The following is a 26,358-nucleotide window of genomic DNA, read 5'->3' as shown; positions in this document are numbered from 1 at the left end:
TTAACTCATACAATCTTAATCAGTAAAAAAAACAAACAAATATGTCAACAAAGACAAATAAAAACGCAAATTATCAAAAACGAAAGACAAGAATACAAAAATTTACCATACCACAATGACGGGACGTACAAGTACTGAGCCACGTCACATGGGTATTACCAAATAAAAACTGAACAGAAGAAGTAATAGTTTACAAACACAAATAAATGAACCCTTTTGCACGATATTAAGATAGCAAACATCGTTAGTACCTAGAATCTATACTTCAAGACCATCGAGTATTATTTGTGATCTTGAAACGGAATAATTGTCAACAAGGTTTTGGCATCTTCCAATAAAAAAAAATCAGAAAAGGACGAGAGGTTATTTGACTTAACTCTGGTTCATCAACTTTCTTATCAGACACTGGTGACGTTTCTCAAATCTGGGTAGCAGCTGCCAGCTCTTGAATATGGAATGAGTTGGGAAATGTATATCCCATATGCAGGTGACTTTGGTATATTGCTACTAAGGTGGGGGGAATTGGTGATTTCACAATTAGAATCGTTTCGTTTGTCATCGATTCTGGTATTGAGATGTCTGTTTAATGAAAAATTTGTAAGGGTTCCGCGGAACCCAGCGTCTCGCCTACTTTTGCTGTCAATCGCAGGCTCAACAAAAATGAGGCAAAAAATCAATAAAAATATTCCTCTTGATACAATCTTATTTAATGTAAGAAGCTTCTGTCCAAGTTTGGTAAAAATCTTGAATAGTTAATGAATCTAATAAATGTTGTGAAAATTTTAACTGCAGACTGTAGGTAATGTTAACTGGAAGAAAATCTAAGTCCATTTAAAAGTAAAATACAGAAAAAATGGAGTTATCTTATTAGAAAATTTACTGCTGGATACTATCTTATGATCATAAATAAGCTTCTGTCCAAGTTTGGTACAAACCCAGGATAGTTTAAGAAAGTTATTAAAATTTTAAAAACTTTAACCACAGGGTGAATGTAATGTTTCCACGCAGAAAAAACTAAGTCCATTTATAAGTAAAATACGGAAAAAATGGAATTTTATTTTTACAAAATTTACTTCTGGATACTATCTTATGATCATAAACAAGCTTCTGTCCAAGTTTGGTAAAAATCCAGTATAGTTTAAGAAAGTTATTAAAATTTCAAAAACTTTAACCACAGAGTGAATATTTGTGGACGCCGCCGCCGACGACGACGACGACGGAATGTAGGATCGCTTAGTCTCGCTTTTTCGACTAAAGTCGAAGGCTCGACAAAAATCACGGAATAAGTCTAAAATTGAGGCAGGGGAATGCGTTTTTTTATTGCTAGTTCTGGGGGGTATATTAATGAAACCTGATCAGAAAAGTTCAATTTGTTTAAGTACATCATCAATGTATCTGAATGGGAAATTAAATGTTCTGGCTTTTCTATCTTCTTGCTTTTGACAAATGTCTGAATAAAATCCGACTCATGAAAATAAGAAGAGGATCGCACAGTTCGTTCCCATAGGAATACCGACAATTTGTTGAAAAGTCTACCTCCAAATTCAACATATATTTTGTCAATAGGAAACTTCAGCAATGAGCATACTGATCAGTTATTCTTCTGTGTAGAATATTTTACCTTTTGTTCATTATTCACAAAATATGCTGTATGGTATCACAAACTTTTTAGTTTATATCATATGCCAACATTTTATATGTTACCTATTCCTTGGGTTTATTCCCGATTGTCCCACTTTTTAAAATTTTAGAGTTCTGATTGTCCCACATGAAAAGTTCTGATTGTCCCACATTATTTTATGTAGTAAAATGTTCTTAGATAAACAAGGTAACTGTTGTTTGTTTTGCTAAATAAACAAGAATTAATTATTGCACATTTGATATTAATTTTATAAAAGTATAAAAAAAATGTTTTTTAAATCATTAGATTGATACACTTTTGATTAAAAAAATATAATATTTCTGATTTATGAAATAGATCTTTTAAGGTCTTGAATTATACTTTTTTTCTAAACCTGATTTTTTGGTTTATACACATGTATGACTCTAGAAAAATAATTGGTGACGAAAATCATATGGTGGTGCACTTATTTTTTCCACAGCTATTTGAAAGTACCCAATTCTGATGATTTTCTCAGTTTTCATCAAATGTTATCCATTTTTGGGCTATTATCATGAAAAAAATCACAGTTTTACAATTAAACTTTTTTTTTCTTCATACTTTCAATAAAGATAGAGTAGACCAATCTTAATACATATAACTTTTAAAAAATATAGAAGTAGTTAATATAAGAAAGTTTTATAAAATTTTATTGCTTTTTTGTGTCAGATTGACCATTCTGTCAATTTGTCAATTTTGGAATGTTCTCTTTTTCTAGAACACAAATCTTATTACTTCAACTTTTATGTTATAATTGATTGAAAAAATACATATTTTAGAAATTTGAAAGAATTTTTTTATATGGGATGCACATGCTACTGGTAGCCAGACTTCCATAAGAAATAAGAAGATGTGGTATGATTGTCAATGAGACAACTCTCCCAAAGAGACCAAATGACTCAGAAATTAACAACTATAGGTCACCATACGGCCTTCAACAATGACCAAATCCCATACCACATAGCTACAAAAGGCCCCAAAATGACTAGTGTAAAACGAGAAAACTAATGGCATAATTCATGTACAAAATAATGAACGAAAAACAAACAAACGACAACCACTGACTTACAGGCTCCTGGCTTGGGACATCACCACAACAAATACACTAAGTACAGATCTAAGAGTACTCGCAGTACTGACTGCTAGTTCAAAGCCAATAAAAAATAATTTTAAAAAATATGCATCTTAGACTAAAAAAAAATTTTTTTTTTTTAAAAGACTTCATATTATATTATATGATACTTCAATTGTACCTACTATGAGCAAAATAAAATATGTAAATTTTATTATTTGTTCTTATTTTGTTCATATTTTATAAGTTAAATTGATTAGTAACCTTTGATTAACTGCAACACGCTATAAAAACAAATTAATCATTATAAAAACAGTTCCCAATTGTCCCACATTTAAACTTCCCAATTGTCCCACATTTAAACTTCCCAATTGTCCCACAAACATATTCCCGATTGTCCCACAAAATTTCATTACCTTTTTACCTGTAATTTCAAAAAGTGGGACAATCGGGAAGACACCTGAATGCCAACAAAAATATTTCAATAGATGTTTATGTAAGAACAATAGGTGTTTTTATTACTGTCTAAATCATTTTAGAAGTATTTAAATGTTAAAGATAATTATTGAATTTAATAAAATTGCAACATTTTATCACAGAAAAATTGTAGATTTTTGGGTTAAAATTATTATGAATTATAAAGTAATAAAGAAATTAAAACATTTTTATAACTTTTGATTAAAAAATTATTTTGGGAATGGAACATAACACAAGACATATCATAAACATTAAAGGAATTCTAGTTAAAAACATTTATTTCAAACTAAAAGAAAAAAAAGATAGAGATTTATCCAATTCCATATCAATTTGAATATTTTATTATTTAATATGAACTTTTCAAATGAACAATTAATTAAACTTTACACTAATAATACACTCATGATACTGTTGAATGTGAAAATTGCTTGAATAAAATATATAAGTAGTGCTTTTTGTCAATCTTAATTTGTTTGCTTATGTTATGATATATGTATTGTTTTCTGTGTGCTCTGTCTACAAACGAATAATATGCTATTCAAAATTAACAAAAATCACAAACACCTGAACAAAATAGTATGAATCACTTACAATAATAAGGGTGTAATATTATAACTAAGAAAATTACCCTGAACAACTGAACAAAATAAAATAGTGTAATCTTACACGATATTCAAAGTTTCGAGAAATATGGGAGAATATTACGGCACACACAACTATAGAAATATTGAAAAGATACATCAAAGTCCAAAGAGTCTATTGTAGAATTTGTGCAACCCGGAATTCCTGACAAAAGGCACTTTGTGATGCAACAATCAAAATATAATTCAAAGTTTTATGTTAGGAGATGATCATATTGGTTCAAGCAGTAACAGCAAAAAGTGTTCAACAACTTGACAAACATGAAATAGATTCAGCTACCTGGAATTTACCGGTGTTTGATTAGTATGATTGTTTTCATAAGCATGCACTTTTGTTGTGTTCCCTTCTTGCAACTATTCCTCGAATGCCAACATAATTTTACAGGTAAATTGTTGGAAGATCAAAGGATGTTGGCATTCAAGGAATAAACCCTATTAACATGATTAATATGTTGAAAGCATTGTGGATTATTTCAATTGAATATGGGGAATGGTGGTATACAGGGTTAACAAAATCAAAAGCTTTGATAGAACTTATCTCAAATGTCACCAACATTGAAGTGATTATAAAAAAATATTAATTATTAAATATTAATAAAAAAAAAAAGTAGGTTATAAATCAGAACAAAATTAGAGACATATTTTTCCCGAAAAAAAACCTGCTGACTAATATTTATCACAAAGAATACATCCAATGAAAGGTGACCTTTGAAATAATATAAATAAATGAAATCATTAACTTTAACATAAAATTATGCAGACCATTTCAAAAAGAATGAGTTCACCATTATAATAAGTTGTTTTTTCCTGGTTCTGTCAAGAAGGTGTATAAGAACATTGACCTGTTTAAACAAGGTCAATTACATGAATAATATTTTAATTCTCTTTCAACAATGTTTGAGCGTTTTATGATTAAAATTAAACAGTTAAAAAAAATTAAGAATTAAAGTCATAAGAAACCTCAAATTAAAAAAAAAGATGCATATGTTTTTTATAACTAAATGGATAGTTTTCATTATACAACTTATGTACATATACTTTTTTCTGAGGAAAATTCTTCAATTTGTACCACATTTAGAAGAAGTTTACTTATTTTTAATTGCTTGCTTCCAGGAAGCAATTCGCCGACATATTTTCCGTATGCATAGTGACCCGAGCGTAACCCTCCTCGTAAAAATCCGGTGACCACAATACGCATGGATCTGTCATTGAAATAAACAAATATCTGATTATACATGTTAAACACGTGCTCACTACCCATGCTTTTTGTGATTTGTTTACTATAAGGTGACAATCGGTAAAACTCGGTTTCAAAACACGGCATTTAATGAGCAGCCATATTTGTTAAATCATAACAAACAGAGAGAAATAAAATTGACGATTATATGATATTTTTGCGAAAATGATAAAATCGTGCACAGAGGACTAAGTTTGTGATGTATACATGCATTGGTTCAAGAATTGGACAAACATTATTTTTCACCACTCACTCGTTTCATATGACTTTAAGTTTGTTCTAGCCATTCAAGGTTTAAAAGGTGTTATTGCGGCACATGTTGTTGCTAAGAATTTCCTACATTCTGAAATTTCAGATTAGTATATAGAAGGTTTTAGTGAATTTCGATTTTTTTTTAACTTAACGTAAATTCGAATTTACAAAAAAAACATATTATTTGCACACATTGTTTTACAAATACTAAAATGTCAATTTGTTAAGTATTAAAAACAAGATATGACAATATTATGTAAAACATGTTCGCCAAAACAATGTTATTAAAAGAGGGGGGCACAGGTCTGGCATCTAACGATTCAACCCTTGATTTTAAATAAATACAAAACACTTGACGAACATTTTCTCCTTAAAGCATCACTTTTATTGTTTTTGGTAATAGTCTGAAAATTCTAAATACTTTAAACAGATCTATATTCTTGTACACCTTCTTGATAGCAGACTTAATAGATAACTTATTTTGATGGTAAACTCATACTTATTGAAAATATTTTTATCAAATTTACAATATATCTAATGGTTAATTTTTTTTGTAGATGATTTTTGGTTTATTCATATTATAAATTCAGATGTCACCTTTTCGGTGGATACTTCATGGTAAATAAGAACAACTTTCAGATCTGGTATTCCCAGATTAAAAAAAGTCTCAAATTTACAAAGCAATGCAGCCCTTAATTTAAAATAAATACAATGCACTTAAAGAACAGCTTCTCTTTAATAAAGCATTACTAAATAATAGTTTACTGAAATTCATTCATGACTCTACTGAAATAAGCAGTCTTGGTCCACTATTAAATATGTATCTACAGTGTATTTTTTACAGCTACATCATTACCTGAGCATTTACTAAAAGCTCTGTTTATGCTTCTAAAATGTATATTTCAGTATTGAATACAGGAAAGTAATTTAATATGTATGTTGTAAATCTTTCAGTGGATCACTATTTACCCAAAAATATAGAACAAGAGAGCACACATTAAAATGTATTGCCTGTACTGAATTCATGTCGATAGCCTGCAACATTAAAATCTTTATTACAAGTATCACAGAAATCTGTCAATGTTCTATCATGTGGTTCATAGTCAGATGAACCATGCTAGTCCAACTTACAAACATTTCATACGCCTAATGTAGTATTTGAGATATGTGGTTAAACAGTATTAAACTTAATCACATATCCATGAAATGAAGTTGGGGTAAGGTGAACTTTAACGGACAGACCATGAAAAATTTCAAGCAACCAAATTTTGATTTACAAGAAAATGAGGTCAAGAATAATAAACATATGACAGATGGAAACTTTGTGACATAAGGCATGAAGCATCCAGGTCTTCCAACTTCTGAAAAATAAAGCTTTGAACAAATAGTTTAAGCATCGCCAGTACCTCCATCAGATTGTAATCAATATGTCTTACATTCTGTTAATTTCTTCACAGGCAAGACAGACACTTTTCATTACTGTGTATTTAAACAATAATAAAACTAGACTAGAAAGCAGACAGAAACCCATCATAGATGTATCATTCAATACAATGGTTGGACAGAAACAAATGAAGTTTACTGATGTAAAAATGTTAACAATGCAGCTGGCAGAAGGTTATAAAAGAATGTGAAGAATATAAATTACTTTGATTTTATGTTCTAATAGAACCCCTAAATTGCTGTTGTTCAAATATCATACATTGAAAAAGAATGACAAGTGTGATGCCATTGACAGTATCTAAATAAAAGGAGACATTCTTATTCGGCCAACATTATCTTAAATGTCTATATTAATGCAAATTGTTAAGACATGAGTTATACCAATATTCCCTTTGATGAATTTTAGGATATTATTACTATTTTCCTTTTAATTGCAGTGGTTAAGGCTTATGGCAATATAAACGATAAAATAGTTGGTAATTTCTTTTAATTCATGATAGAACTAAAGTAACATGTATGTTGAATTCATTACCGTTAGGTTTAATCATACTTAATTTCCTGCACAAATAAATGATTATTCATTGGTCCTGAGTTATTTCAAGTAAATCAAAATTCAGTATAATCAAAACAAAACATATATAACTAATCTAAATCCAGTAAAAAATAGAATAATGATTTGTCACATAATAAATGAGTGCAATTTTTTAATCTAAATACTAAAATGACATTTGTGTTAGATTTTTTACATTGTTGATTAATATACATAATACACAAGAGAATCAGTAACACATTTCATTTTTATCACATTTAAACACACTAAAAAGTAAACCATCTTCCCAATCTTTAAATAATTGTATTTACACTTGCATTGATAGGCATCGCTTAATAACTACATTTACAAACAAAAAAAATCAATGCAGCATTTTTTTCATATTTACTCTATTTACAAACTGAGATTCACATGTTTATATATTTCTAATCAGCAAACAAAGAAATATATTGGTTTATTTTTTAAGCAAACTTAAAAACAGAAATTTGTAAGATGCAACATAACTTGATGTATAGCGGTTTCAATAAAATCATTTACAAGTCATGAATTTTATTCTAAAAATATCTTTTGTAGCAGATTATTTTCATTGTTGGGTAGTAGATCTACGGCCATGATTAAACAAAGTTAATGAATAGTTTGTATATAAAAGTTAACCGTTTTCTTTTTACTATTAAGCATTGCTCTGTTCGGCTGCAGTATGTAAAACAGCATACTTTCTAACTAGGATTCCTACAATTTAGAGATTAACATTTTGTGTGACAATCATGAATGTATAGTTCTTGTTCAATATTGCTTAACTGTGTCATTTTCAATAATAATGAAGACTAAAAACAAGTAAAGATGTTAAAAGATGAAATAATGATTTCAGAAAATTACTACCAATAACTTGTGGCAAGTTTTAAAAGAACTTTAACACATTATACAAAAAGTTCTATAAAAACACATAAAAAATGTCCTTTTGAAAGACATAGGTACATAAATATATTACATAAATATTACAGTGGTTTCAAATCACTAAAATGTGTCATAATTATAAGAGAAATAATCAAACTCTCTCAGAATTTCATGTGTATGATCAAATCTGGTTAATGATCCAACTCTAGTAAGTACATGGTTCTATCTGATGAAAACTTCATTACAAAAAATATTTTGCCATGTTTTTTTCTACTTTCTTAAAGATAATCATTGATGAAAACCTTATCACTATTTTTTTATTAGACATTCATATAGTATTTTCCTTAAAAACCCATTTTTCAAATATTTGTTTCTAAAATTCCTTTGCATAAAAAAAAACATATCACTATCTAACTTCATGTCAAGTATGAATGTTGCACTCTTATGCATAACCATCAGTTTGTAAACATTTTGTATAATAAATTTTGTAAAAATCCTTTGGTTCTATTCCTTTGGTTTAATTTCTCCCTGATGAAGCTTTTTGTACCTTATCATCTATTTTATAAATAACACAAATTTGCAAATCCCTCCTTTGTTTAAAATGAAAATTAAAAGATGCCAAAAATATATTGATTAGCAGTTTTTTTTTATTAAAAAGATTGCTCTATCATTTATTGAATATATGAGGGCAATAATTTGTGAACTATTGTCACATTTTTTATCTTGTTTCATCTTTTTAAATTTTGAATATACTTATTCAATTTTAATATACATAAGAATGAAGAAATGTTTAATTTATTTTAATTTTCTACTTTGATTTTTTTTTTTATTAAAACATAAATAATTGACAAAGCATGAATACATCAATCTGACCACACTTTTTAGAACACTATGTTTTACTAACAATTATCTAAGATGTTTTTAATGCCTATTGGTTGTTTGTTCATTGAAATCCTAGTTACTCCTACATTAAAATCCTAAAGGATGTTCCTGAATAGTGCCATTGTTTTCCATCACATCTGTAGAAATTTGAGCTAATTGTTTATAGTTCTTCAATGATCCAGCAGAATGTGTAAGTTTTAAATTCTTCTCAATTTTCTGTGAAGCCTGCAATGAGAATGATAACTCTTTAATTGTGTTACGTTTTTCAAGAAATAAATGATTTAAATAAAATGATCACCTTTGGTTTGTTAATGGTAAAAAAAATACAATATTTTACTTATTCAGTTATAAAAAATGTGAAAAGAAATGGTAAATTTTTGTATATTTTCCAAATCAGAACTCCAAAAAACAATAATAAAATGTGTAGCAACCATCTGGAAATACTCAACAATAAGTGTCTTCTGTTTACTTTAAATCTATAATTCTATTTTGTTTTATTTTCAAAGAGTGTCATAATTCAGCCCTTTAAAAATGATTAACTAAATAAACTCATTCAACCATTTGAGTTAGTTATCTTACCTCATCACAAAAGACCTGACAAATAGTGCTTTCATGCTTGGCTGATTCTAAACCATTGGACAGTGATCTGGATGCTCTGGACAAGACACAAACCATGGCATAGATATCAATAGCGGAATCAGAAACTCGGTTCAATATATATTGTTCATCTGCAAAGTAAATAAGTTTCATAAGACTTAATGTTCCTTAGATACAAACGAGATAATAAATGAATGAATACTTCTTTACTTTATAGAGTCTTGGCACAAATCTTTTTCTGAATTTCTGTTTAAAATGTATCCATTTATTTAATAAAATACATAAGGTTATCACCATCATAAGATTATTATTTTTTTCTTTGTAATATAAGACTAACCAGATTTATGGCTTAAAATTATCACAGGGAAGAAAACAAGTTTTTTTCTGTACGTATACTAATTAAAAGAGCAAATAATAAGAAGGCTAATTTTCTTCTTTATGATTACAATTTCTTACATGAAATCTTAAATATTAGATTTTCATGTAATTCTAAAACAATAGTATGACTTTCTGAGATATCACCTTAATTATTCATACCATACAGATAAATATATTAAAAGCTAACATTAAAGATTTATCAACATACAACTTTTCTAAAATACTCTTGTAGAAAAATATCAGCCAGTAAAACTTAGCGGAATTATCTAGCAAGTTTGTTCAATAGTACCACAATAGGACCATAGTTAAAGTCTATTAACAAGGTGTTTAAATTGCTACTGGCATATGATTATTGGAATTTCTTATTATTCATAGAAATATAACATCTCACTTATTAAGGAACCTGGTTTAAAACTTTAACCCTGTCTTAAAACTTTTATCCCACAAATTTACATGATTACAGTTCTACAATTTTTTACTGATGTTACTATCATTCATATGGTATTTTTATCAAAGTGTTACTGCTAAGCAGCTAAAGCTATTCAAAGTCATTATAATTTGAAATAACTTCTGGACAAATACATTGTTAATATCTATTTAAATCATACTTATAATGTTCTTTTTGTATTTCGTTAGAAGGTCTTCAACAGTAAACCCAAAACTTTCTATGGCTTTAGCAGTCTGTAAAAGAAAAGTAAAATACATGTAAATTAATGAACATTAAATTTGTAAAAAATTGTTTTATTACTGCTGTTTTATTCTAGCTACTATGTCACAGAGAAACAAACAAGGAGTCCTGTAATTTGATGAAACTGAATACATTGTACAGGTTAACAATGCTACTTAAAACTACTTCACTATATACTAAAGCAATTGGTATAATCCAGAATCTAATACATTGTGTGTAATTACAATGTATGTGTTTTGTTATTTCATGTCTTCCATCTAAGACATTCATTTAAAAATCTAATAACTTTACATTGATTTTACTTTACAGGTTAACACTACCATGCTGTGATCCAATTATAAATTACCCATGCTTAACTTTTCAAATGTATAAAAGTATTTAACTGTACTGCTCTTTCATTTTTTCATTTGTGTGTGCTTGATTGTTCTCTTGTGACAATATTACAGTACTACATTCATTTTTACATATATTAATTATTAGACACTATACAAGGTGTAGTACCTGATCAGCTGATGCTGTGAGATCTTTATGGACATACTGTGTTAATGATAAACCTGTACTCATACCAGCCATTCTGAAAAAGATAATAAGGTTGAATATAGTTAAAGCTTTCTACAGTGATAACTGCCTAAACACTACTTGAAACAAAACTGAGTAATTCATTCCCTCTCCTACTTGCAATGGCCTTAATTCCTACAACCCTAAAAACTCTTCATGAATCTAGGATTTGGGTTGGTGCCTGTGGAGAAGTGACCGATTAGCATTCCGCTCAATTTAATTGAGTTAGGTAAATCCTGAGCTAGTTCGGAATAAAGAATTGATGACTGTTCATTGTCTATGCCAACAGGCCTAAATGTAGTCGTCCTTTTTTTAAGGTTGTATCAAACACCTTGACTAATATAAATTTGGCTCATTTAATTTTCATTAATTTTGACATTATGTTGACTTTGACCCTTTGACAAAAACATTTTAAATTTCAAAAAATTTGAACCCACCACATTATCAAAAAAATTTCATTGGTTATATAGCAGTTTGACAAACATCAATTTTGATCATTGAGAAGCTTCATGTTTTCTTAACAAAACAATGTGATTAAAACTTCTAGCTGATTTTTACAGAGTTATCTCCCTGTATTATTTGGTAACACCTTAGAAAAATTTATAAAGCTTTTTTTTTTCAAAACAAACGAGCTAAATTCACAGAAAACAAAATATGTTCATCTAAATACAAGAGCAGCAAAAGATACTAGAGGGACAGTCAAACTGTAATAATGTGCACAACTGTGTGAAATTTTATTGGCCTCTTAACTATACATTAAACATTTTTGTGCCTACAAAAGACATTTCCCCAAATATGTGATTATTTTTGAAAATGGGAAATATTTAATGAGTTGAAGTTTACATGATGACTTTTTTATTCTATACCTTTTAGCCCTAGTTCCAGCAGCACCAAACAAAGTTCCAACATTTGACAAAGGATTTTCTAAAGCTTTTTGTAGTTGTCGTAAATGTTCTCCAGCATGCTAAAATAGATAAAAGTTTATCAGAACCAGGCATGGATATAGTAAAAAATAAGTCTTTTATATAAACCTAGTATAGTTAGTAATTCTGAGATAATATGATTAACTTTAAATCTCATAAATTCATTTTTGTTTTATATAATGCAATGCAAAGTTATTCCTTTTATTAAAAAAAAAGAAAATTCTTTTACTTTCCTTATTAAACAGTAGCTACAACTATAAATAAAGGCTCCCTTGTAGTAAGAATTGACTGTTGTTTGCAGAACTTTTTAATCAAATACTCAGTCAATGTAAATTCAGTCTGAACTAACGATTGACCAATATTTTTTTATGGGAAGACTAAAGGAGATCAACCACCATTTCAGTTTTGATAAAATATGAAAAGTATGAAATGAAAAACATTGTGATACTTACATTCATGCCTGTCAAAGCCACAAGCAATCGAAGAATTTCATTGGTTCCTTCAAAGATTCTAAAGATCCTCAAATCTCTCATTACTCTCTCTAATCCACAATCCTACAGGAAAAAATATTAATAGTTAAAAAATAATTCCTCAGATTAAGATTACATTATTTGAAATAAACAACTCAAAAATATGAATTTGAATTTAATTCGAATTAAATTCTGCAAAGTAAACGTCCATACAAACTATTATTAACAAATGATTTTGACTTCCTATATCAATATTTTTATAGATTTTCATGATTTGTGATGACTATATACAAGTATTAACCTGAATTGTTCATTTGTAGCTTCTTATGTACAAAACCAAAGAAAGACATAGAAGTAACTGATCTTGAAGTACAAACATAGCCTAAAATCTATAATCTAATTGAACAAGTTGTTAGTTAGTATCCTCTATCCTGTTCTTCTTATTTTTCTTTTGATCTTTTGCTAGTAAGTGGGATTATGTCTTTTACATTCAGAGATTTGTTTCTAATGAAGAATAAACTCAGCTAGAGTAGACTAAAAGAAAAGGTGAAGAAAATGCATGATTTACAAGTTTGTTATTACATTACAGTTTTGTAGGTAGATTTTGATAATGATCATTTGTGTGTATATCTTTATAGTTGTATTAATTACCCTCATGTAACCCATTCCACCAAGGATCTGTACAGCTTCATCTGCACAAAACCAGGCTGCTTCCTGTTTAAAATTAAGAATAGAATACAGAGTTGAAAAATGTTCTCTTTGAGACAAAAATTCAATGAATGCCCATTATGCAGGAAAATATATCATTTTATTTGACAGAAACTTGATGAGCAATGTTTTAATACATCACACTGTATACAATGTTCTCATGAAGACCGATACCAAATTTCAAAAAGCTCAGATTTCTAATTCCTGAGTTACATGTGATGAACATTTCATACATGACCATTTCTTGAACAAGATATAAGTAATCTATAAACAGGGAATCAATAAAGGAAGAATTTTTGAACTTATCTGAAAAAGTTTCTTCATTTTTTGTGTATTTATGAAACATGTATTGATACTCGTTTTGAACAAGCATATATAAATGGTCTGAATTAAGAGAACTAGTTGGTACATTGAGGCAATACTTACAGAAGCATACACCTTGCTGATAGCAGCCTCAATCTGGAATTCTGTTGCTCCTTGATCCATATTAGCTGACAACATATATGCCATGGACTGAAGAAAAAAGTTGCAAAATATGCAGTTTAGTATGAAGAATACCCTACACTACATTTTTGAATCTTGATTATGATTTATACTGAAACAAGTGAAATCTTAAGAAGTCTTAAGAACATATTTTTTTCCTTTATTACTATAATAAAAGAGTTCTGCTGGCATTGTCAAATTATAAGCACAATGGGAACTCCTTCTATTATTAAATACGAAAGGTTGAAATAAATATTTTCAAAATATACTTTATTTTGGCAAGCTTCTGTCCAAATTTCATCAATGTAAATTTGTAAAGTTATTGATGTTTTAACCACAGACTGAACTTAAATGCAGATGATGGCAAAATCTCGGATCGCTATGTTTTGCTACTTTTACAAAATAATTTTTCTCAGGTTTGACAACAACAAAAGTTAAAAAAACGTAAATTGTGAACAAAGTTTAAAGATTTGATAAAAGGATTCAGTCAACAATGTAAGTTGGTGCACTACAATTTATAGTATTATATATAAATAACCTGCCATAACTAAATATATATAAAAGTACACATTAACATATGTATACCTCAGTGACATATTGAACCATAACCATTCTAGCAATCTTCTCTTGAATAGAACCAAAGTCTGATAATTTCTTTTTAAACTGGGTTCTCTGTGATGCATGCTCAATCTGAAACAAACAAACAATCAATAATTATCTAATAAAATGTAGCATTTGTTGTGTTAAATTCTTTTTCTACACATTTCAATATAGTTTCCAGATTGCTTTATCCGTATATTTCCCCAGTTACCGTATATCATTTCCACACTAAGTAACCCCAAATTTTCTATCAATAATGGTTAGGGTGAAATCAACATTATCATATTTATAACAGAATTTGATATACTGTTAAAAAATAGGAAATAAAGCTAACTTTTCATATCTCATCTATCATGTCTATCAACACAAAAAAAATTCTCATACAAATCTATCTTATCCAAGTTTGACAAAATACTCACAGCTTTCTGAATACAATAGTTCATTGTCCCTGAAAGAGCAGCTGCCATACCAAATCTACCATTATTGAGAACATTCATAGCTACCTTAAAACCACCTCCAACCTCTACAAAGTATAAAAGTAAACAAGACTTGTACATTTTGAAATTCATTATCGTATTTCTAATACATGTAATTGAAAAAAATATCAGCCTTGAATAGCGCATCCATCATTGAACCTAACCTTTGATTTAGACATTAAAATTCGCTCTTGTAGTATAACATTGAATTATGAGTAAAGTCAATCTCTACATTCGTGAGTGTTTTAAACATAGTAAGTAACTGAGTCTTTAATATATCTATGCATTTGAGCAGTCAAAATTCAGCAGACTGAATCAGAATAAGTATATGATATGTAGGCACTTGTACAAACCCGGGTTGTCATATAAGATATAACAAGTATATGCTTATGTATAAATTTACTTCAGATTCTTCAAAAGTGTGCTCGTTCACTGAATTTCCAGGTGGTCCTTTTCTTTCAAGACACTTTGGGTTTCTAACCCATATGTTTTCTTCTGAACAGTTTTAATTATCCATGGATCAAACATATTTCATAAAAGAAATGCTTATACATAATTTCTTCAAATTCAGGTCTTAAACATTCAAATTAGATTTCATTATGCTTGATTATCAAATTAATATGATAGGAAGAATTTTGAAATGATTATTTTACCTCCTAATACATTTTCTACTGGAATAGGACAGTCTTCAAAGTATACCTCTGCAGTGTTTGATGCCTTTATTCCCATTTTCTTCTCTGGAGGCCCACTGGAAATATTATATTTAAAAGAAATTACATTCGTTATTTCTATAATTAACCATATTATAATCATATCTGTATCAAAATTTTAATTTATAACCCACAGAAACACAATTTACAGATGGTTTCAATGTATCATTGGCTGTATGACATATATACTTGAATACACTCAATATTACTCATATTTCTATCAATATTTTATAATATTCAATAAAACAGGGAAAATAATTAAAAAACACAAATTTATTGCAATGGAAAACTACTACAGTTGACTGATGAATACAAGTATCTAAGTATAATTTTTAAACCATCTTTTTCCTTCACTACAGCAATTGATCAGTTATGTAAAAAGGCTTCCAACGCTATATTTAAGAAATAATTCATGGGGGCTTGAATATATCGTGATTTTACCACGGGTTGGCCCTTTATGACAAATATTTTACCCTGAGCGATAGCGAGGGGTAAAATATCGGCATAAAGGGACAACCCGTGGTAAAATCTAGATATATTCAAGCCCCCATGAATTATTTCGATTCTAATAGGACAAATACGGCAATTATTTTGGATCGAAGCGCTCTAGGTGATGGCATTATTTGCCGTTCCAATATATAAACGCACTATTAAATTGACGTAAAATAACGGAGCAAACTGAATAAATGATGATGCTTAAACTATTTATAATAACATATTTAGATAATTTTAGATGAATCTAATTATTATTGTACTTATATGTCTCATATATATACAAAAACGGCTAATATAACTCATTTTAGCATCATTTATTAACGTTTCCTTGTTGTGATGATTTTCCGTTTCACAAGCGTGTATTTTCCCGTAAATTGCTTATATTCTGACTTCATTGTTCTATGACGTCGAGTCGCTCATTCATTAAAAAACATATGACGTGGGGGTACAATGGGAACAGCCCATGAAATATATTCATATTTTACCACGGGTGTGTACTCAAAGCGTTTGAAGGACCTCATGTTAGAATTTATATTAGAATATTATTATTTTCTAAAATGATGAATTTACTACCACATTGCTTTTTGATTCTTGTGTTAAACCTATTTTAATATATAACAGTGAAGTTTGGGCTACTGTTAGTTTAGTGAAACAAAATATTACCATCGAGTCAAACTATGCAAGCTTTAAAATTTTAGTCCAAATAAGATTCAAGATTGCTAAATTTTTATTGGGTTTAAATAAGGGTGCTGTTAATAATGCTGTACTTTCTGAGTAATGTTTATTTTAACTTTCAAAGTCAGCCCTTAAAAATACAATAAATTTCTGACTTTGGTAACTTAGATAACTATTCATAACATTAATATGAACAGTGTGTGGTAAAGAAAGCATACAATGAAAACTTTAACTTGTCTAATGGTTTTTGTAGTAAAATAAAAGTGTTATTAGGTAAATTTGGTTTTCAGCATGTTTGAGATTAAAGTACTAAGTCAAAGACAAAATTAAATTTTAAATAATATTACAGGAGGAATTCATAAAATCCTGGAAACATGCTCTTTTTTTGTGACTCTTATAAAGATGGTTCTGGTAATAAACTAAGAATGGATCACAAAGTTAAATATAATTTCAATTAGAAAATCATGATTTTTCCCTAACAACAGTGTTATTTCTAAAATGGCAAAAATTTGAAGTTGGTAGATATGCTAGAACGCCTTTAGAACAGAGAATTTATCAACTTTGCAAGGAAATGTAAAGCATTAGAATTTAATAGAAATATACTCTTTTGTTATTTAAGTGATATAGTGTCATTTTTTGTTAATATGTCTGAACAAGATAAATTTAGTTTAATGTTAAAAAATAATGATACTGACATTTGTACTGTATATGTAGCTGGAATGATCAATATGTATGATTCCAACATTCATGTTAAGTAAACATAAAGTTGTTAAGAACGGTTGTAGTATTTTAAAAAACTTATTGTAATAGATTGAATTAATAATATAGTATGAATAAAATATCCATGCAATGTAGATATAAGATATATAAAATTGAGAATGGAAATGGGGAATGTGTCAAAGAGACAACAACCTGACCAAATAAAAAACATCAGCAGAAGGTCACCAATTGGTCTTCAATGTAGCGAGAAATTCCCACACCCGGAGGCGTCCTTCAGCTGGCCCCTAAACAAATATATACTAGTCCAGTGACAATGAACGCCATACTAATTTCCAAATTGTACATGTCTCTTATTGACAAAATATGTCTTAGTATATTTGTTTTTGTTTATTTTTGTATTTGTATTTTGTAGATGTCAGCTGGTATCATTCCTGCATTGGAATTTACACCAATCAAATTATTTGATTTGATTTATTTAATTTATTTCTTAATCCTGGCTGTTCAGGTTACTCCTTAGACAAATATAGAATAATATATCAAATCCACACCTTACCCGCAAAAAAGTAACTTACTTTGACACACCACCAAATGATCGTTCCACAATAAAAGCAGACAATTTATCTTTGGTTTCTCCTGTTTTCTCGTCTTTAACTGGAGTCTGTAAATAAAACATCAAGCTTTACTAGTTTTTATAACACACATCTAGATATACTGACTGATGTCACCAGATGTTCTACCATTACAGATTCTAAACACACCAGTAATTAATTGGGAGAAATTAATGTTTGAATTGCAATGACTTCAAATTTATTTGTTCAGAACAGGACAACTTCAAAAAAGGACCAGAGATGAGAATTTTAATGATATCATATCAAATGAACCTCAAGTATAACTTTGTTTCAAAACAAATGTGTTATTTCTTGATAGATAGTTTCCAAAAATTGAATCTCTTCTCTCTTTAAATAAGTTGAACAGCACGATTTAGTGATGTTACATAAGCTGATTAAATGCATGAAAGGTATGTGTAAGTCCTTTTATCTTTACTTACTTGAGCAAACACTGTGAAAATTTCAGCCAAACCACCATTACTGATCCAAAGTTTACTACCATTCAATATAAAATGTTTTCCATCTGGAGACAGCTCTGCCCTACATTTAGCTGACTACAAAATAAATAAATATAGAGGTTATCAAGTAAGAAACAACACACATTAAATATTCAAATTCTTCAAATTATAAAAAAAAACCATTCATGATATACAGTCGATTCCACTTAATTGCATACCGCTTAATAGCATAATTCGGTTAATTGCATAGTTTTCTCCTGCACAAAACCATTTCACATTCATCTAATGTTAAATTGTCCGGTTATATGCATAGCCCTACAAGTGGCATTTCGGTTTATTGCATAGAAAATTATTGCCGTCTAGATATGCTTAGTTAAACTGACGAGATTTGGTAAGTATAATTTGCTTGAATGCATCCTTCTTTTCGTTATTATTACATATTTACTTTTGTGTTATTCAAATAAAGTTTTAAAACAGTTTCTTTCGTGTTTATATTACGGAATATGGTTTAAAAATAAACCTCGATGTCTACACAGGTAAAGTTTTCAATGTTCAATTTTAAGCCTTGGGTCATAAAAATGTCAAACAAATAATTGTTGTAAAAACACTGACCAATCTATCTCAAACTTGAAAGGGTGTTAATAATTGATTGGATTGAAACAATTGTCCATACATTACATTTGGGGTTAATTTTAAAAACAATTACTCCTGCTAATTATCGATCATGACATAACCAATGTGAACTCTTGTAATTGGGCTTGGGGGTCTGCATTAATGTTAAATGTTGTAGGGTATTTGTATATAGTTAAAGAATTTTAGACATCAATTATTATTGCTGATATTGTATGAAAAGAGCTTTTACTTTTAATTATTATATTTTCTCACTTTCAACACTTGTGTCCAGCAAATAACCCGTACAGAGCCCCATTACTGCTTTGCATAACACCTCGTTAGTTTCATATATACGAGGTATTACTTCAATGTCCAACTGCATATCAAAGGCAATTCATTACACATCTATTGTTAAAATAATTATAAACTGGGAAGTATTGTTTAAAAGTATATTTTGATTAAAAGCATAGAAATGTACATTGTACATATGGGTCATAGAAACAAATCTATTTTTAGAACAGTTTATTTTCGTATCACAGGTAAAGGAAAGTCGGAACAATAAACTAAAACAAAATGTGTTTATAATCTTTATTTAAAGAAACAAAATAAAATAACACATATGACACTAGATAAATAATTTTTATTAGAATAAATCAACATTCAGTATGTTGTTTGTGGATTACAGACGTTCATCTTTCTTCAGGGATTTCCTGATCTGTTCTATCGATGTTATTTGACTTTGTCATTTGGCATTTCGGATATAAGCATACTCCGCTTTATTGCATAATTTTTTCTGACAAATAGGCTATGCAAATAACCGGATTCTACTGTATCTGTAACAGTTCTATTTTATACTGTCCAATATATTCTACATTCATCATTTACGCAACTGCTATATAATGTGGCATAACAAAAATTCCAAAAACTAACGGATAAACTATAAAATTATACATACTGCAGCATCAGATCCACTGGAAGGTTCTGTTAGACAATAGGCTGCCATGTTTTCTCCACTGGCAAGCTTTGGCAGATATTGGGCTTTTTGTTCTGGAGTACCAAATAACAATATACCTTTGAATCCGATGGACTGAAAAGGAAATACATTATATTTTCATAAGTAACATGAGGTACATACAAAATAGCTACTTCAATCTTTTATCTGGTAATATGAAACAAAATCAAATAAGCATTCCCCTTAATATCAAAGATAAGTGAGTGATGAGATGTTTGTGTCCAAAGAGTTATTTTTCAACCTCCCTGTTATGAATAAAATTGAGATTAATGCATGTTTGTGATGTGAACTATGCTTTGTACGACAAAAAAATTGAATCAATTTTTTGTAAACTTTCGATGACACCAGGAAAACTGTCAAAACTTCATGGAAAACTTCATTAACCATGTTAACCAAAAACTTTAACATGAGAATGTACTATTTCCCACGATCCCATACCTATGTTCAGAGAAATAGGGTCAAAATGACAATTTGGCATTTAACTTTAAAAGCTCACATGAAAAGGAACATAAATGAACACTATATGATGTGATGCTACTCTATCGTTTCAGATAAGGGTGAAAGTCTGGTACCATTTAACCGTTTAAACCTGCTGCAATTGTTTTGCACATGTCCTAAGTGAGGAATCTGATGTTCAGTAGTTTTTGTATGTTGATGCGGTTCGTTAGTGTTTCTCGTTTCTTGTTTTTTATATAGATTGGACGTTGGTTTTCCTGATTGATGGATTTTAAACTAGTATTTACCTGATGTGCACCTAATGTAATCCCCACTCCAAGATCATGTGATCCAACAATCTCTACCAGTCTGGCATACTGTGTATTACTTAACCCTACACCACCTACAATACAAATAACATATAGGGGATAATTTGTCAGTCTAAGTCTGATAATATTAATCTTTATCATACTTTTTGGTTATTTATCTTTTGGTTCTAATTTTCATCCCTGAATGAGTAATCATGTTGCATTTATTTTCCTGTACTACAATGACTGTATAAACATTTTCTGTCAAATAAATCAATACAAAATAAATATGATTATAATTACAAACCAGCTTCCATTAATTGTAAACATGTTTCTTATTCATACATTTGTACATCAAAATGAAACCTTATGTTTGTAGCTTTCCTACATTGTTTCTTCTATAAATTTAATATTTTACAATGTGTTATAAGATAAAAACATTACATGAAACAACTGTCATTATTAAAGTATCGCAGTCATAGGCCATTACTGGCTTAATGTATTCTCTTATACTACCGCTTGTCATTACACTGATCAAGATAAGAAGGGATGTTATAATCAAAGTGCTTGTAAGCACTGAAGTGTAAAGAATGATTTAATTTATCAGTGGAAAGTAAAATTAAATTTTGCATTGTACATGTTGTATTGACAAAGGAAGATAACTCCAATGTTTAAAGATGACTCAGACATTGATATTTTTTTATTACTGCACCTTGCAAAAATTATGTAATTTTCTTGACAAGTATAAAAACATTTGTAACTTGACCATCTAAGCATCATATTGTTAAATTTCTGCAAATGTTCACATAGGATGTATAGAATGTTATGATCAATGCATATCTCATATTGTGTATCTCAAAAGGAGTGATAATCCTTGGACCATTTAGAAATTAAATAATTACCATAGGATTTATATTGTATTTCATGCAATAATTACCCAAATACTACATTGTACTTTAATTTTGCTCAATCTTTCTGTGCAAGTCTTCTATCTGGATTTTCTTAACAGGAATCTTTGTTCTTATTTACCTTTATATAAGTTGGTGTTGATGGTAGATATTAAAAGTGTCAGTCTCTTTAAAGTATTTCACAATTTTATAGTTTTGGTATGATTAACAACTTGTCATATACTTGTATATTGTTTCAGACCATTTATCTTGGTTTTAAAGTGATGTTAGATTGCTATTTCATTCACCTTACCTACATGATAAATTCTCACAAGTTAATGCACCTGATAACAAACTTCTTCTTACCTAATTCTTCAGGGACTTGTAAACCAAATGCCCCTAATGCCTTTAGTCCTTCCATTACATGGTCCTCTACCTTTTCTAATGCATCATTTTTCAGGGCATCATTTTGTTCCTACAAAGACATGAAAATTGATCAAATATACCAACAACACAGCTCTTAGGGTGTAACCATAAATTGGCATTATCATGATTAAGTCCTGGGACTTCATTTCCTGAAATAAATTATAACGCCTGACCTTTCATTTTCTGAAAGAAGACGTTAGATTAGTCAATCAGAAAGTCAAAACTAATTATTATTCTACAATGATTTTCACAAATAATTACTTATATACATGTAACATAATGTATATTGGTTGTGTATGTCCCTTTTATTAAATAACCAGAGAACATGTACAATACATTTTTGTAATTTGTGTAGTGTTATGATAAGGGCATGCATACAAGATCTTGGCGTAAATACTAAATGAATTACTTACAAAAATGCACATCAGCATATAAACAAAATGTAAACAAACTATGATGATGTGTATGTTGACTTGTATTCAATAATATTTTATGTTACCCTGAGGAAATCTTTGAAAACAGGTTTTTCACCTCAACTTTGGAAAATCATGTATGGTTTTGAAAGAGCCTTACATGCATCTCTATCATTTCACTCAAAAATTCAAACAAATCAAGAACCAATTCATAAGTCATCTGAACTGTCTTTTGAGTCTTTCAGAACTATGTTAATGGTACTTACTTCAAAGAATTTGGCTGTAGGATCTATCAAAGCTTGCAGCATTTCTTTTTGTTCATTTGTTAAAACTGAAATAAACAGTATGGCATGTAAAGTTTAGAATAATAACATCACAATTTAGAAAGTTCAATGCTCAGATTATGTGACCTTTTTTTTTTTTTATCAAAATAACAAAGCCAAGAACATGACCTTCACAAAGGCAAAATTCATAAGATTTTAAAGTACATTATAATTTGTTGCTGTTCACCTTTAGTTTTCACCAACCAGGAATTTGAAAGTATCTATCTACCTTGATATTATTTGTACTTATAGTATTCACAGTTACAAAACATGCACATAGTCATTTCATCATTAGTAATGTACATGTAGATAGGTGTTTCTCACTTTGAATGTTGCATACCCCCTTATTAATATGTTTGATAGAACAAATATATTGCAGCTGCTGTTTATGAATTATATACATGTCAAACATTTGGAATAGTTGTCTGACATTATAAATCACATGGTTATGATTTTTTATTGCTTTTTGTACTTCTAATCATTTAACACATTTGTACACACTTTGTCTTTAAAACAACAGATAGTATTATTAAAGTACCTTCTGGGTATGGGAACACTTCATCTGACATTACCCTCCCTCGAAATAAGTTCATGGCAAAAGATTTGGTCTCCTAAAATAGAAAAAAAACATATGTTATAATCAATTTATTGTCACAAACCAGAAGACATAAAATTTAGATTTTGTTCCAACCATTAATGCTCAATTGAAATCAAACTGATAAAAAGTATGATTGGAAAGTTCAGAAGATAATTTTAAACCAAATGTGCATATATTAGGTCTTTAATGGAGGTTGTTTTTTCTTTTTAATTGCTTTATATTTTGTAATATCAGGATCATTTGTAAAGGCTTGAGTTTTGCTTATGGTAATTTGTTATTTGGACTCTGTTGTAAACATTGTAGTTTATCTCATTGCTACTCAAATCACATCTTAGAATCTTCTTATTTTATAACAAATTACATCAGAAAATCTAATCATACTATATAATAATAAATCCATGGATAATTTTACAAAAATAACATAATTTGATGTAACAGCATCATCTACTTTTTGGCAATTCACAGACAAAGACATGGTAATTTTACAGGTTAATATACATCATGTACATGTTTGTGTGAAATAAAACTGAGAGTGACTTCACACTGTACCTTGGGTTTGATTTCTGCTTTCTTCTTAACTTCTGTTTGAGCAGTAGTGGCATTGTCTTCTACTGTGGCTGTTGCTGTACTTCTATATCTGGATATCAGTGATGACAACCTTGGGCTATGACAAAAAAACAACTCATGTTATAACTTATTCTTTTATGATACTTTGTAATTACACGTATCAAGGAGATACATGAACATGTATTTTTTAGTTATTCTTACATGTATATACATGTACATGTACGTTATCAATTTACAAAGTTCTATTTCTTAATTGATTTTAGTTGTGTAACTATATATCATACCAATTGTTATTCATCGGGCCAAATATAAAAGGTCTTTTAAAGTATACATTCAGATAAATCTGCTTACCTCAGGATACAGCTTCTAATATTATGAATATATCAAAGGAGAGTTCAATCAGTTTCATCATCATGATCATGTGTTATTTGTTGTCATTTTTTTCTCATTTCGAGGGATGCGGTTCCTGGATGTAATGATCAGAGGCCCAGGCCCCCACTTTACTTGGAAAATTTGGTTGCTCAATTAGGGAATCACTGAAGCATGACCCGAGCGGGCCTCCACTTATGAAAATTTCTGGATCTGCCACTGATGATGGTTTCTGATCAAAAGATTTAGTTCTTCTGACTTTCTTTAACTTTATTAAATGTAGCTTTTCTATCAAAGCTGAAGGCATTTGAGACAATATTTTTTAGGAAAGTCCTGGAGTTTCAAGGGTAGACAGTAGAAGATATATAACATTAAGAATTCCACCTGACCAAAGTCCACTCAGTTACACAATTTAAATCACTTAATAATTGTTGTTCACAGTTCAAATGTCTACTGTTACTCTATTGTCCATATCAATCAATACTGTTGAACAGTTCTATACAATTAAAACAACAGGAGATTTCTTTAATTTAATCTTTATTTAAATATGTCTATTTTTTACATAATAATACATGTATCTGTACTTAAAACTCCATTAATGTCTATTTATTGAATTCATTGAAATACCATATGGCTCTTTCATTTATTATAATATTTTTACAACCTTTTTTCATATTCATACTGACAGATTCCTTATCTCAAGACTTTTCCTGGATATGAATCAAAGCTTTAGAAAACTGTTTTGAAATGAACTGACCTTGATGACAATAAGATATTGGAATTTCAATGAGGTAGCTGAAAGATGGCATGTTTATATATTTTGATAGGGTATTGAAATTATATAATATTTTATTATGTGAGTTTGAATAAAGTTGATAGTTTTTACTTATACTTAGCATCATCTATAAAATTGAAACAGATCTGCTGTAGTTGGTGATCACAATACTGTTATACTGGTAAATTCTGTGCTTTACGCACGGCAATATTTGAAAAAGTTATATAAATAATTTCCTGATATTTATTAAATACTTAAAATAGTCATAAATTAAGTAACTGAACATGTATGACTTTGTTACACCTTGTTCATACCACAATTAAAATACAACATTCATTACCAGTATAAATGCCATATATTTCGAAATCCTGTCAACTACTGAGTGAGATTACATAAATATTGAGTACCCCTTTTTTTCATCGGGTCAAAGTCCAGGTGGTAAATGAACTTTGAAATGCGACTTTGAATTGTTTATAAGAAATTTTTATGACTGAAAGAAGGAACTATACCTTATATTTATCCCAAAAGTTTTTGAAGCAAGTGCTCGTTGACACAGTGGTAGAATCTGAGCTGACTTATGCATGTTGTTACAGAAGAAACTGATTTCGTCGTGTGTTTGTTTACAACAGGAAGTACGAGTACGCCGAATCGAATCTATTGTTACGTTACTTCCTTTCCATTCGGAATTTATTATTTGACGTTTTGGCGGGAAATCTTGAAAAAGTTAGAAGATAAACCAGTCTGTTTCAACTCCTGTTAAATCTTCTTAATTAAGACTTTCTAATTCAATTAGTTCACAGGCGGATCCAGGGGAGGTGCCTGGGTGCCCGGGCCCCCCTTTCGTTGGAAAAAAATAGTTGATTATATAGGGAATCATTGAAGCATGACTGGAGCCCCCGGCTTATTTGGGAAAAGTTCTGGATCCGCCACTGTAGTTCGGTTAAATTTGAGATGTAAAAAAATAATAAAAAAAAACTG

The 26,358-nt window shown here is 29.4% G+C and overlaps 1 protein-coding gene across 1 annotated transcript; it reads right to left on the bottom strand.

The window, feature by feature from the left end:
• Positions 1–7,254: 7,254 nt before the first annotated feature.
• On the bottom strand, positions 7,255–26,053 carry LOC134712299 (very long-chain specific acyl-CoA dehydrogenase, mitochondrial-like). The gene is made up of 20 exons (XM_063573711.1): positions 25,890–26,053; positions 24,219–24,333; positions 23,610–23,682; positions 23,015–23,079; positions 22,276–22,384; positions 21,023–21,117; positions 20,223–20,354; positions 18,638–18,751; positions 18,162–18,247; positions 15,643–15,737; positions 14,933–15,036; positions 14,499–14,603; positions 13,857–13,943; positions 13,374–13,436; positions 12,705–12,806; positions 12,196–12,293; positions 11,273–11,345; positions 10,692–10,764; positions 9,688–9,836; positions 7,255–9,333 (listed from the first exon to the last, which is right to left on the bottom strand). The coding sequence occupies exons 1-20, from the start codon at positions 25,961–25,963 to the stop codon at positions 9,196–9,198; spliced, it is 1,950 nt and encodes a 649-aa protein (XP_063429781.1). The 5' UTR covers positions 25,964–26,053; the 3' UTR covers positions 7,255–9,195.
• Between the last annotated feature and the right edge of the window lie 305 nt (positions 26,054–26,358).

Source organism: Mytilus trossulus, chromosome 3 (genome assembly GCF_036588685.1).
Source record: "Mytilus trossulus isolate FHL-02 chromosome 3, PNRI_Mtr1.1.1.hap1, whole genome shotgun sequence".
NCBI classification, from domain to species: Eukaryota; Metazoa; Mollusca; class Bivalvia; order Mytilida; family Mytilidae; genus Mytilus; species Mytilus trossulus.
Note: the sequence above shows the minus strand (reverse complement) of the source record. Positions and strands in the feature narration are given on the sequence as shown.